The following is a 14202-nucleotide window of genomic DNA, read 5'->3' as shown; positions in this document are numbered from 1 at the left end:
AGGAGAGTGGGACAGTGCTGGGCTAGCTTGCTCGGTTGGGCTCGGGTGAGCATGTCACGTCCTACGATGTAGATGGAAAAAATCAGTTGGCTGGCCTAGGTGAGCTGGGTTTGAATGAGGGAGAAAGAGGTCGGCCCAGGAGGAGATATGAGCGAGTTGGGTCAAAAGGAAGGGAAGTTCGGCCCCGAGGAAGGAAGATGAAGTTGGGAAAATCATTTGATTTAGGATTAATTCATATATGATTATTTGAATTTAAATTTGGATTTAGATTTGAGAATATATGGATCAGGGCAATTATAAGCTGCTAGAATTCCGATTTGATTTTAACTAAAGCTGAATTTGAAATTAAAGATTAGATTTGAATTTGAGAGACATTCAAATTCAAACCTCCACTCAAAAAGCCATCAAAACCATTAAACCAAGGATGAAATGAGCGTCTTAATGCAAACTTTAAATTTATGAGCTAACTCGATGCACTTTGGAATACTTAGCCAAAATAATAATATATTTGTATATTCATATAAGCAAATGTACAAGTATTCAAATATACACTTCCTTAATTTTAAGTTGGTTTAATTAATTAGAATTTTTTTAAAAATGAGTGAATTTTTACCATATTTTAAATACTAAAACTCAGAATGTTACACATAGCACCTCTCTTGCAATTTTGTCATAGCTTCGTGTATAAGGGTTAACCCGAATATACTATATTTGAAGCGCGAAGGTATATAAATTGATCCTAACATATCTAAACTATCAAGATAGAACTAAATCCATAATATCAAAACACATGGATCATACGGACCGAAACCAGAAACACTAATAGGCTAAGGTATTACAATAATAATTGAGATTAAACATAAAAGATAGATAATTATATATTTCTCAAAAGTTTTTCATAGTGTTATACTATATTTAACAAATACATTATAACAAGTTAGATCTACACAAAAGCTACACCTAAACTATGTTACTACCTTATGAAACGTAAATTTTGAGAGGTCTACAATCTAATTTTAAAGCAGATGGAAAATTTGTCCGAGAACCTGACTGTTGTGCAATTATATCCAGAACCTAGCTTAACTGCTTAAGTGGTTTTCTCTGTCTTGCATGGCGCCTAGTCAGCATTCGGCATGAATGACTTGGCGCCTAGTCAGCATATGGCTACTTGAAGGAAGGAGGGAGTGCTATGTTACCGAAAAATTATTTTTTTTAATACTGGTGCTCTGTCATTCTGTGCCACTCTATAGTACTTCCTCTGTTTCAAAATACAGAGTATATTTGGATTAAAAAAATCAAACTTTATAATTTTGATCAATAATTAGTTAAATTATACACATATTTAGTGTACAAAATATGTATCAATATATCTGTATTTCACATAATTCATCATTTTGATAAGATGTTGTTTTTGTAGCAATTGATAATGTATTATAAGAAAATTTAATAGTCAAAATATACTTTACTTTGAAAAAATTTCTCGAATCTCAATACGTCTTGTAAAAAGAAATAGAGAGAGTAGTAGATCAAAAGTCCACAATCATGTTCTCCCGTTTGTAATGGGGGCATGTTTGGACACAAAGTTTGTTGAACAGTGCCGATATGGAATAAAGGGCAATTTTGTGCACGTGACACCGCCCTGCTGCCTTCGCATAATCGAAGGGATGCATCACTGCATTTCTCCTTTTCTTGTCATGTACTGCTATCGATTCGTCCATCCATGGCTGCAAATTGCGCACGAAACGGAAATATCTTTCTCGCCTTCCTCAGAGGCAGGGAGCGTGTGACTGTAATTACGAATGCCACGCGAATTCTCCATTCGCTCCCGTCCCCATCGGCCATCGCCTCTCCGGCTGCGCCGCTCGCTCGCTGTCTGTGCGGCTGTGCCTTCGTGTCATTGCGTGGTACACACATGCACATGAGTATTGGCCTAGTTATCAATTCTGAATCCTGATACAGTCGTCAAGCTTTCTTCCTGGGAGGAGGGAGAGAGCTCGGCACCTCATCCCGTTGTCCTCTTCCCTTCCTGCCCACGGCCCACCTCAAAAACAGAATCTTACTTTGCGTTGCGATGATATTATAGCTCCATACAGAGGTCCATCTCATCCTTGCAGCACACAAGAACCAGTTCCGAGAAGCCTCTCTGCGGCCACTGCCTCCCAATTCCTCCCCCGATTCCGCCGCCCATTGCGTCAAGAACCGATGCAATTCGCCCCAAGATTCCGGCTTCCGACGGCGCCGGTGCTCTAGCGCCGCCTCCGGGAGAGGTGGAGGCCTGAAGGTGGTGGCTTGAGAGCGAATGGGCGCGGCTCAGTTGACGATTCTGTTCGTGGTGCTTGCCGCCGCGGCGGCGAGGGCGGCGGGGGCGGGGGCTCGGCCGAGCGAGGTGGCCGTGGGTGCGCTCTTCACCTACGACTCCACCATTGGCCGCGCAGCGCGGCTGGCCATCGAGCTCGCCGTCGACGACGTCAACGCCGACCGCACGGTGCTCGCGGGCACCAAGCTGAACTTGATCACCCAGGACACCAACTGCAGCGGCTTTCTTGGAACCATCGATGGTTGGTCCTTTGCTTCCTCTCTCCTCATTTCTTCAGTCTCAAGAACTTAGAATAGCGATTTTTTTTTTCAAAAGCAATGATTTTGATTGGAGCTCAGCTCGCGGACTAAATCTTTGCTAATCTGAGTAATCAGTGACTGTTCCAGTAGCTTTAATTGCTATTCTATAATTGGATTGATCTAAGCGTTTTTTTCCCGACTAGTTACAAAAGTGAGGTGGCGATGAAGAAGAAAATTTCTGGCTTAGCACTTGCAATGAGAAAAAGGAGAGCAAATGAGGAAACATCCCACAATTTCTGGCATGTTTGTTTCAGCTTCGGATTGTGGCTTTCAGTTTTTACAATCCAAAGCTGAAACAAACAAATAGCTTTTGGATATAGTTTTTTAAAATCTATTGGCTGAATTGTGGGAATCTGAAAAGCTGATTTTTCTCAGCTTTTGATAGATTGTGAAAATCTATTTTACTAAGCTGTCTATCAAAGTTTTTTAGAATCTACAGTCTAAAAGCTTTTCACAATCCAGCTTTTTACAATCCAGCTTTTCACAATCCAGCTTCTATAAACTGCTTTTCAGAATCTTCAGCTGAAACAAACAGGCCCTAACGCGTCCGGTGGTCATTATCTCATTTCTTGAAAAAAAAAAGATGTTTAGGACCTTTACCCTCCGACAACTTCAGCATAAGCATCACTGATAGTGGCGCAGAGGCCAGCACAATCTGACTTGTACATCTGTTCCTGGCGTGGTGGGCCTTGTAAACTATTGCATAAGTACAATCTGCAAGCCCTTAAAAAGGCCAAAGCGGTTGCCACTACTTCTACAGAATGTGAGAAATTACACGTTATAGTAAGTAATTAGTGCTAGTAGTTAGTAGCCTTGCTTAGTTGCTTTGGGATCCTCTTTTTTTTTTGTGCAGTGCCCTGCCTTTTGGCACATGTAGGAAGAAACATGTCAGCTTCATCCTTTTTTATTCCTAATGATTCATTTACTAGTTTCTGGTATAGTTTTGTAGTTTATTATTGTTGCCTTTCTATTTGAGATTCCCCTCTTGGCTTAACCCAAGTGAAGGAGCTGAATGTTGACTACCACGGAATATTCAGGTCAAGTTTTGTTTTTGACGAAAGGAAACAGTGCCCTTACATGTTCACTAGGCAAATTGGCGCGCCTACGTCGCGCCTGTTTTTTGTTGCACAAAGCATGACAAAAAGAGACTAAAAAATTAGGTTCACCAATTTTAGGCATCTCAATATTTATTTATGAATTTATCAATATTTAACAGATTCATTTAATTATAGGAAAAACAGTGGTACTTTCATGTATGCACATAATTTTAACATATAGACGACAGTAATACGAACCTAACTAAATTTGTTTCATATTTTTTTGAGTGTTAGATATTTTCCTATGCATTTTAGATTATTTCAGCCGATTTATCGATATAACTATTATTACTTTCGCTAATTTTCTGGAATTTTGCAAAAAAACATTATGGGTACATACACATATGTATACATGCACATATATGCATGTGCATACATATCCGTATATATGTACGTACACATGTGTGGGACCCACATGAATACTATCTACAGTACCTTATCCCCCTAGAATTGCTCCGAATCTTGGTCCTTTAATATATGTAATAGATTAGAAAAGAATATACAATTCAAGTGTATTATTGGTTTAGTGTCTTAGTCCGAGCTTAGGTCAAGGTGCCCCTCTTGGCCCATTTTATATCCTTCACTTTTAGTTTAGTGCAATAATTGCTTGGCTCGTATCTAATGAGATGAGTTGTTTAAATTGGAAATGGAGAGAACAACTGTTTTGTTAAGCTTATGATGACATGGCCCTTTCTTAAAGATTCTGCAAACCTGATTGTCCTGGCAATAGAAGAGAAACAGACAAAAAGCATACTGGTACTGTGGTACACCACAAATGGCATAACTTATGAATTTGAGTTTGACGGTAGCTGCTGGTATTACGTATGTTGCAAGAAACATATGTGTCAACTGTTAGGGAGCATCCAGTTTTCACTTTCTTCTCATGCAAGATTCCCTTTTCTTTTTGTGCCATGTTTGAGCACCAGGATAAAGTCTATAAACAGGTTTATTTGAGACTTCTCAGCTTTGTTTGAAGCACAACTAGTTTTCCTGTTTTTGTCAGACAATAAAGTTTGCTTAAAGTGCATCAGGTTTTGGGAAAAAATTGGTAGGATCTCATAGCCGTGAGCAGAAAATCTGTTACCTGTTATCTTTCCTTGGCTTGTGAGACGTCAAAATTAGGTTCAATTCGTCAACTGTCACTGCTACTCACTTTGATGGTGCGTGAACTGATTCATAGAAGCCTTACTTGGTTGCAGCATTGCAGCTAATGGAGAAAAATGTAGTTGCTGTTATTGGCCCACAATCCTCTGGGATAGGCCATGTCATCTCCCATGTTGTTAATGAGCTACATGTTCCTCTTCTATCATTTGCGGCCACGGACCCAACTCTTTTTGCATCCGAGTATCCTTACTTCTTAAGGACAACAATAAGTGACTACTTCCAAATGAATGCTGTTGCTAGCATTGTTGATTACTATCAATGGAAAGAGGTGACTGCTATATTCGTTGATGATGATTATGGGCGAGGTGGTGTGTCGGCCCTCGGAGATGCACTTGCAGCAAAGAGGGCAAGGATTTCATATAAAGCAGCTCTTCCTCCGAATTCAAATACAGACGTGATCACTGATGTACTGTTTACAGCAAACATGATGGAATCAAGGGTCATGGTTGTGCATGTCAATCCTGACACAGGGATGAGTATATTTTCTGTGGCTAACAAGCTCCAGATGATGGCCAGTGGCTATGTCTGGATAGTAACTGATTGGCTAGCTGCTGTCCTGGATTCCTTAGGTCCCAGAGATATTAATGTTATGAATCATATACAAGGACTAATTGTTCTTCGGCAGCACACTCCTGAATCTGATACTAAGAATAAGTTCATATCTAAATGGAATAACGTGGCTCGTAACAGAAGTATTACTTCTGGCTTGAACTCATATGGTTTTTATGCTTATGATTCAGTTTGGGCTGTTGCTCGTGCTATCGATCAATTTCTCAATAGTGGACAACAGATCAACTTCTCTGCAGATCCAAGGTTGCAAGATTCAAATGGCAGCACTTTGCATCTATCAACTCTCAAGATATTTGATGGTGGTGAGCAGATGCTACAGCAACTTCTGCTCACAAACTTTACAGGCCTAACAGGCCCAGTTCAGTTTGACTCAGACCGCAATTTGGTACGCCCAGCGTATGATATCCTTAATGTTGGTGGCTCTGGCTCCCGCTTGATTGGATATTGGTCTAATTACTCAGGCCTTTCTGTTGCTGCTCCTGAAATTTTGTATCAGAAGCAATCAGATACATCTACAAGTGCCCAGCGGCTGTACAATGTGGTATGGCCAGGTGACTCCACAACTACGCCTAGGGGTTGGGTTTTCCCAAACAATGGCCAGCCTCTGAGAGTTGGTGTTCCAATCAAAGCAAGCTTTAAGGAATTAGTGTCAGGTAGCAGAGGCTCTGATAATGTGACCGGTTATTGCATTGATATATTCAACGCAGCGATTAAACTGCTTCCTTACCCAGTTCCTTGTCAATTCATACCGATTGGGGATGGTAGAAAGAACCCTAAGTATGGTGATATTGTTAATATGGTTGCTGCCAATGTATGCCCTCATTCTTTTTTCCAGTTTATTTAACCATTTTGTTGTTAGTCATCTGATTGGTTTCATTTCATTTAGTCCCTTGATGCAGCTGTAGGCGACTTTGCTATAGTGAGAAATAAGACAAAGATCGTAGGATTCACACAGCCTTATACCGAGTCAGGGCTTGTGATAGTGGCGCCGGTGAAACAAGCAACTTCAAGTGCATGGGCTTTCCTTAAACCTTTCACATTGCAGATGTGGTGTGTAACAGGTGCTCTTTTTATTTTTGTGGGGATAGTTGTTTGGATTCTTGAACATCGGATTAATGAAGAATTTCGAGGTTCTCCACGACGCCAAGTCATAACAATATTTTGGTACGTTTCTGTTGCTACTTTAAGGGTGTGTTTTATCCAGGTTACCATATTTGGCTTGAGTTAAAGTTCAGACTGGCAATACGATAATGAGCCAAAATGTTTTTAGCTTTGTTTAATTCATGCTCGCATAATTTACTACTATTTTATAGGTGTTTTTCTAAATGGTACCTGTAAATTGACAGATATTTCGTGCTTCTTTTTCAGGTTCAGCTTCTCGACAATGTTCTTTTCACACAGTAAGTCCACTAGATGCATCACATGATATTATGTTTAACTCTTCCATGATGCTTTCCCTGTCTGGATGGAAACATCTTAACGAGAAACTCACTTTAGGACAAAACACTGTAAGCGCACTTGGGCGGTTCGTGTTGATCATATGGTTGTTCGTTGTGCTGATCATCAATTCAAGTTATACTGCTAGCTTGACATCAATCCTCACAGTCCAACAGCTCGCAACAGGAATAACAGGACTCGACAATTTGATTTCTAGTGCTTTACCTATTGGATACCAGGCTGGAAAATTTACCAGAAGTTACCTGATTGAAGAACTCAATATTCCTGACTCTCGATTGGTACCACTAAATACGATCCAGGAATATGCTGATGCCCTTAACCGTGGACCAAAAGGCGGCGGTGTTGCTGCAATTGTTGATGAGATGCCATATGTTGAGATCTTTCTGACATATTACTGCAATTTCAGAATAGTGGGACAGGAGTTCACAAAGGAGGGATGGGGCTTTGTACGTTTGCTATCAACCTCAGGGATTCTTCCCATTCCACTTCATTTTGTGTCTTCATCACCATATTTTTGGCATTCTTCCCATTCCACCTCAGGGAAGCATAAACCCATGTCTCTATCTGCAATGGAAATAATTTATTCTGCTCCACTGTTTTTCTCTACAGGCATTCCAGAGAGACTCCCCTCTTGCTGCAGACTTATCTACGGCAATCCTTCAACTTTCAGAGAGTGGACAACTTCAGAGGATCCATGACGAGTGGTTCTCACGGCCTAGTTGCGCCTCTGATGATAGTGAAGTGGGAGGAACCAGGCTTGGCCTCGGAAGCTTTTGGGGCCTTTTTCTCGTGTGTGCTCTGATATGTGTCTTTGCTCTCGTGGTGTTCTTTATAAGAGTCTGCTGGCAGTACAGCCAATACTCCAGTTCTGAAGCTGCTGGTGAGCCCAGTGCAGCCGATGCTGATGCTGCTGCTGCTGCCGCTGTCGCTGCTGCTGTAAAAAGACAGCGGAGGCCAACATGCCTTGGCAGCTTCAAAGAGCTGATACAGTTTGTTGACAAGAAGGAGAAAGAAGTTAGGCGAACAATGAAACGAAGATCAAGCGAGAAAGATAACCAAGCTGCAGGATCCTCAGATGCTCAGTCGGTGGCTTCAGCGGAGAACATTCGTCCAGACTTCAGTCCTTGCGATGGCAAAGCAGGGAAGTACATTATCAAGATAACACATTGAATCAGGTTCTCTACGGAAAGAAACAAAATTGCTGTAGATAGTGTTGATATACTTTTAGTTGGATGATCTAAGAATCCGTATTTTTCATCAGGATCATTAGAATTCTCTTTTGTCTCGCATATACACGGTTTGTATTCAACAATGTTTTTCGGCAATCAACAATATTTCAAGCTGTGCAAAGTGATTTTTTTTATTGCTTTTCTAACATGCATCTCTTACTTCCTTTTTTTGCCTGGACTCTGATCTATGATGCTATATATGGCTTAAGTTAGAGGACTTTTACGGTGCATTATACTACTATTGGAAGGATGCTAGTATTAGACATTCAACGGTATAAGTAGTATTTAGGATAGTATGACTTAGTATGAGGGTAATATTAGAAAGAAAAGAAATGGCAGGCTAGTAATTTGCTATATTGAGCAGCTCAAAGATTTAATTGTTGATATCTGGCAGTACACGTATTGGAGTTGGTCTCGTATTCTCCTTTTGGTTTGCCCTCCACCGTCCCTGCACCTTCCGCTGAAGAACACGTTTCCCGGTCGGGTGTACTATGGACAAAAAACTGTATCTGCATTTTTGCAGGACTGGCAAGGGACCCACATTTAAATGTTCCAAAAATTTATTGGGCAGTACCAAGAATGGAACCAGCGACCTTCTATTCACACGAGAAGAAAACAACCAACCGGGATAATTTTTCTGTTACAAAGTAATTGACTGCGACTTAAAATTTTGCAATGTTGTTTGGGATTCGATAGCTTGATGAAAATTCTTGCATGGTTGTAGAGGGGGACCTGTATATATAGCCCATGTTTAACAGATTCAGTTTTGTTGTATTGTTGGGATTCAACAGATTCGGTTTTGGTGTGCCTAAATGCTTCATGTATAGACAGATACATGCAACATATTAGAAATTGCTGCAACCAGGTCTTTACTGGCATTGAAACCAAACCTCAAACTACAAGAGACCAGCCGCAACTCCAAACTTACTCCTTCCAGGAATCCCAATATGAGAAACTAGAATATACCGGCCACAATTCCATTTAAATTTACAGCATTCATGAATCCTATCACACAAACTAGAACACATATCAGTTCTTAGCTACATCAAAATATAAGATCGCAAGCATTGTCCTTCCTCCTTCGTTACTTCTTTGATATTGTAGATGAGAAAGGTTGAAGCTTCTGCCTTGACCCTATCCGCACCACACAGTGAGATGGCATGGCCGACTGCATAGAAATGGCAGACTGAACCCGCTAATGGACCAATTTATCATGGGCTTGAGCAGCACTTTTGATACAATTGTCAGCTTGAGCTGCTCCAGGTCCATTAGCATTTCGAGTAACCAAGGAGTGTTGTGCAGGTAGCTTTCAGTTGAGCTTCAGAAACAGGACAATGACATATGAACAGATGTGGTACTGGTGAAAATGATGTATCAAATTTCAGTATATATAGAAAACTATAGCAGCTATCGGATCACAAAGCAGAGAAGACGATGGTAAGATTTATTTAAAACAAAGAGAATTCCTAGATTTGCAACTCAACACTTCCCAAGTGAAGGTGAAAATATGTTCATAAAACTACTTAAATGCAAGGAGGCATGCCATTTCCGGGGGAAAAAAGGATCAAACACCAGCCGTATATAGAACACAAGTCAGTTAACTTGCATAAAGATGGAAGAAAACAGTGCATACTGCATAAGTACTAAGAAGTCCACCTACAGCTACTCGTAACTGAAGTTTACCTCGAGATGGAACCACAAGTTTGAAAGTCAATCCCTCCTCAAGGATTCGTTGAATCACCTCAATCTTCTGTTTGTTGGAGGAGCACCTTTCGAAATAATCTTCTTTGGATTGAGGACTCTGCTTGTAGAGGGGCGGTTCGCACCTGAAAACTGTGCTGGCAAAGGCCCAAAGGACGTCCCCTCTGTGCTCTGGTTCTCTACGTCATCATCCAGAATAGCATCAAAGAATTGCATCATCTGCTCTGTATCCTCCGCGGACCTTGAAGCTTCGAACAAAGCACGATTACCCTTGTTGCGGATTCAGACCACACGTGCGTATTGGTAACTCTCTCTGTTGGGAATGCACTCTTTGCTTGCATCATCCACCTAACCATAACGCAACAAGCAGGAATGGTGTCTAGATGGAGAGACCTTGTAACAGTAAAAATGTGTGCGCATGGAATGGCTTCGCACTCCAGCATTCGGCAACGGTAGCTAGCATTTACCATCGAAGAGCCATGATAAGTACATGTCACATGGAAAAAGCGTGCAACATTGGTGCCTGGCTTCTTTCTCACATTGTCCTTTATGACACTGAAGCCTTTGGAGCACATATGAGTCGTAGAATGCATAAAAATCCTTGTCCCACCTAAAAGTCTGATATACCATTCTGTAATATTCCTCGATTTCCTCCAGGCTAACGTACTCTTCGCCGTTCATGATGCTCAGCTTCAATTGAAAAATAAAACATCACAGCCTATTTAATTATTAAAATAAATGACTCCAAACAACATGATTCGAACATAGTACATGGACAGCCTAAAAAGGTCATGAAATGGCATTGACAACAGAAACCTACGCAAGACAATTGTTGTACAACTACATGCTTATAGTATGGATAAAATAAACTATTGCCAAATCAAGGAAAATCATGTTAATCAAGTTCATGTCAATTGCTAATACTTATTCTTGACGACTCATTCGCTTTGCTGCAGCAGTACATGGATTCAGAAGCCATGGGGATCATGTGGCAGTACATGCCTCTAGAAAGGGCAGCAGAACGTGAATAATTCACTTCATGCAGTAGACCGAGCAATCAAGTTCAAGAGAGGGCAGCTGCCTTGTGGCACCGGCGCGACCTAGGCATGATAAAATACTAGACAATTCTTGCCCAACCAAGGAAGAAATTGGGACACCAAAATGCTACAACTCAAATTATGATCGCCACCATGACCATTGTAGCAGTAGGGTAAGTTTGTCTGGTTTTATTAGGACTGTAGGATTAACTGCTTCAGGATCTTTTTTTTTTTTGGTCACAAGGACGTATTGCATTGCACGCTCTTGACCAAGGAGCAACTAAACTAGCAGTTTGCATTGCTCCTACAATTGTATTCTACGGCTGTAAAGAATTATCACAAGACCAATTTGCTAAACGGAAGAATAATAGTTTTCTAATCAAACTAACCAAGTTCTGGACTAGCTGTACATGCTACTATACATGACTGACAAATTTGGACTGAAAACACCAGTGGCGGATTCAGAAAAATTGAGAAGGGTGTGCTTATTCTAGCACTATATCACAAATCCAATAAAATTAAGGTTCGAATTAAGCTAAATGCAATACAAATTGTGACAACACCAAAAGTGGCTCACACTCAAAGTATGGTAATATATTACCAAAATCAATACAACCAAACTACAAACCCAGGCTAACCCCTAAATGGTAAATTCCATATTCCACAGCTCGGGAGACACATGAAGGAGAACCAACCCAACCTATTGATGCCAAACCCCGAATAATGCAATAGTACATAAGTGCCAATTCGATAATTGAGCAAATAGAGAGCCTGTCAACCTGAACTCACGCAACCCAGCAGAGAGATTTGAATCCACAATCTAATTGAAACAGCACACGCGCCATATATAGCAACATTATCAAAGCCAAAACTACAATCCAGAACTATGCCCCAGCACATATAGCGTATTTCCTAGCAGATATGACCAGTAGGGCTCTCAGCAAAATATGGATGCCACATTTCCGTCATTCTGACAAGCTGTAATGTGAAATCCACGAGAAGCAACGCATCCATCACGCGCATCGGAAGTTCGGAACCGAAACTTAGCAAGCAATTGTTGAATTTGCCTATTTGAGCTGATGTATCGATGAGGCCATACATACCCAGACACGGGGGCAGGGCGTCTGGCGTCTTCGGCTGTGCGCCTGGGCGGCAGCCGGCTGTGCGAAGGCGCGGAGCAGGCGAGTAGCCGAGCAGGAGCACGGGTCACGGCGTCACGCGGTCGGCACTCACGCGGAGAGCCGGCGGCCCGGTGCCCGGCGCCCTGCGGAGGCGCGGAGCAGCCGAGAAGGAGCACGGGTCGGTCACGCACTCGGCACTCACACGGCGAGCTGGCGCCCGGCGACACAGCCTCTCGGAGTCACGGGAGGAGCCGAGGAGGCGAGGAGCAGAATGCGCTGGATAGGCGCCGCGGCGGCTGGGGCCTAGGCGACGGAGTCGGGCAGTCGGGCGTCGGGAGCTAGGGGCTTGGAGTTGGGCCCAAACTCAATACGTGCTTGAACGGAAAGGACCAAACTACCCCGGTAGACTACATAAAACTACCACCTAATTGTCGATTTACAATAATACTCTAAGTAATGCTTAGTGTCCTTCTTCTGGTAGTATAATGCACTGTAAAAATCTTGTTAAGTTAACCAATACAAAATGGTAATGGCTGGATTGCTCAAGTGATATAAGCTATTTGTGCTTAAAAGTGTGGTTTCCTCTACAATATACGGCTGAAGCAAGTATTTTTAACATTGGCAACGAGTACTATTCAGGTAACTCAAGCTCCTAATAGTATCCTCACAGGATGACTACTCTACATGCCCCGTTAAAACAGTTTTCAGGGTATGTTTGTTTTTTATTATGATTCCAAGATTTTGAAACAACAAACGGGTCGATTCTACAATCCAGATTCCACAATCCAAAGGTAGATTATGCCATAATTCATCATCTAGAGAAAGAATGCTTCTGGATTGTGGCATATATTTACTCACCATTGCCATTACAAATATAGCGTTTCGATTTTTTCTCTCCCTTCGCTCTCTCCGTGATCTCTCCCTCTTGATGCCGATCCAAGCTCTTGCCAGGCCAAGCTCCCACCGACCCAAATTGCAGTTGAGCTCACCAAGGTGGGGAGGTGGTGGATCCGGCTAAAGTTGGAGGAGTGTCGGTGACGGGGTGCCGAATTTTGGGGTGGTACTGGTGGGGAGCAGAGGCGAGCGGCGACATGCTCGGTGGCGGTGGAATTGTGTGTGATTGGTGTATCTGAGGTAGCAATGCTGCCCAAGGACGACGGTGGGGTCACGGCATTGCGACGGCACGTAGTGAAGAGCCTCTCGGCGATACGGTCGCCTCCAGATTCGTTGTCCACCAATATCAAGGATTCTACAATCATCAAGGATTCCATGGTATATAAGATGAATTGATATTCAATGAAGTTACATCTCTGAAGATATGTATTCAATCCTAAGCATACTAGATAGCAAGGTGTTGTCCGACGTTAATATAGATAACGACAGATAATCCTAGACATAGATTCAAGATAATGACATTTAAGGCATGTTAATTGTTTGATAGGATTTAACTACTGCAAGTAGTTGAAATAGCACAAGTATATTCAGCACATGCGATAATTAGTTAAGTTTTAAGTTGATTATTTAGATTATTGAAACTTGGGTTCAAAATGATCAAGGAGATAGGACTTTTCTTCTCTGAACTCTTGCTCTAGTCCTTGGTCGAAGTCGGGATCCTCCAGGCCCTCCGCGAAGTTCTCCGGTTTTGCAAAGCACAATTTACAATTAACAACGGCCTATGCTATTGAAGACTCAAATAACACCAAATAGAAAACCAAATGAGTCCTAGTAGATATTACACTACAATATAAAGATAGATCTCGAATTTAGATGAATTTAGTCGAAAGAAACATCGGTATCGAAGTTAAAACGGAGAAGTTATGACTCCCGAAAGATTAATCTAAAATTAATTCAAGAAATTCTAAAATAATATTATTCATGGGTGGATCCCACTGAACAGTACATGGTGGGTTTCATTGAACAATACGCCATGGGGTCCTACTAAACAGTATGCCGTGGGTCGCACTGAATAGTGTATGGCTAGGGTTGGATTGGGTCGGGCTCTATCTTGGGCCTTGCTCTGGATTCAGATTTGGGTTGATAAATGGGCTGCTATGTAATGGCTCACGACTGTTTTTGTGACTGGGACAAAGAAGGAAAAATAGGTTGGCCCATCAACAGCTCGGCCTGGCTTGGCCGACGTGGCTAGGAGGCCTGCGTGGCACACACGTGTGCTTATCGGATGGAGCAAAGCAGAGAAGAAGGCCAGTGG

The 14202-nt window shown here is 41.9% G+C and overlaps 1 protein-coding gene and 1 long non-coding RNA gene across 5 annotated transcripts; one reads left to right on the top strand and one right to left on the bottom strand.

The window, feature by feature from the left end:
* The first annotated feature begins 1792 nt into the window (after positions 1-1792).
* Positions 1793-8247, top strand: LOC133883163 (glutamate receptor 3.5-like). 3 transcript variants are annotated; one of them, XM_062322387.1, is made up of 6 exons: positions 1801-2558; positions 4913-6258; positions 6334-6611; positions 6816-6847; positions 6945-7351; positions 7515-8247. In XM_062322387.1, the coding sequence occupies exons 1-6, from the start codon at positions 2300-2302 to the stop codon at positions 8073-8075; spliced, it is 2883 nt and encodes a 960-aa protein (XP_062178371.1). In that variant the 5' UTR covers positions 1801-2299; the 3' UTR covers positions 8076-8247. The 3 variants fall into 3 exon arrangements, with proteins under 3 accessions (XP_062178373.1, XP_062178371.1, XP_062178372.1); XM_062322388.1 differs by having other exon boundaries at positions 2453-2558; positions 3130-6258; XM_062322389.1 differs by lacking the exon at positions 7515-8247 and having other exon boundaries at positions 1793-2558; positions 6816-6851; positions 6945-7032.
* Positions 8248-9049: 802 nt separating this feature from the next.
* LOC133930337 (uncharacterized) lies at positions 9050-12316 on the bottom strand. 2 transcript variants are annotated; one of them, XR_009911741.1, is made up of 3 exons: positions 11976-12316; positions 9818-10525; positions 9050-9452 (listed from the first exon to the last, which is right to left on the bottom strand). It is a non-coding gene; the product is annotated as an uncharacterized LOC133930337 (long non-coding RNA). The 2 variants fall into 2 exon arrangements; XR_009911740.1 differs by having other exon boundaries at positions 9818-12316.
* Between the last annotated feature and the right edge of the window lie 1886 nt (positions 12317-14202).

Source organism: Phragmites australis, chromosome 10, assembly GCF_958298935.1.
Source record: "Phragmites australis chromosome 10, lpPhrAust1.1, whole genome shotgun sequence".
NCBI lineage: Eukaryota > Viridiplantae > Streptophyta > Magnoliopsida > Poales > Poaceae > Phragmites > Phragmites australis.
This window is presented reverse-complemented; position numbering and strand designations above follow the sequence as displayed.

What these genes read in the sequence shown, in the direction of transcription:
- LOC133883163 (XM_062322387.1), top strand. Translation starts at nt 2,300, where the DNA reads ATGGGCGCGGCTCAGTTGACGATTCTGTTCGTGGTGCTTGCCGCCGCG. An exon ending in CTTTCTTGGAACCATCGATG is followed by an intron (nt 2,559 to 4,912) that starts GTTGGTCCTTTG and finishes ACTTGGTTGCAG; the next exon opens with CATTGCAGCTAATGGAGAAA. An exon ending in GACAATGTTCTTTTCACACA is followed by an intron (nt 6,848 to 6,944) that starts GTAAGTCCACTA and finishes AACTCACTTTAG; the next exon opens with GACAAAACACTGTAAGCGCA.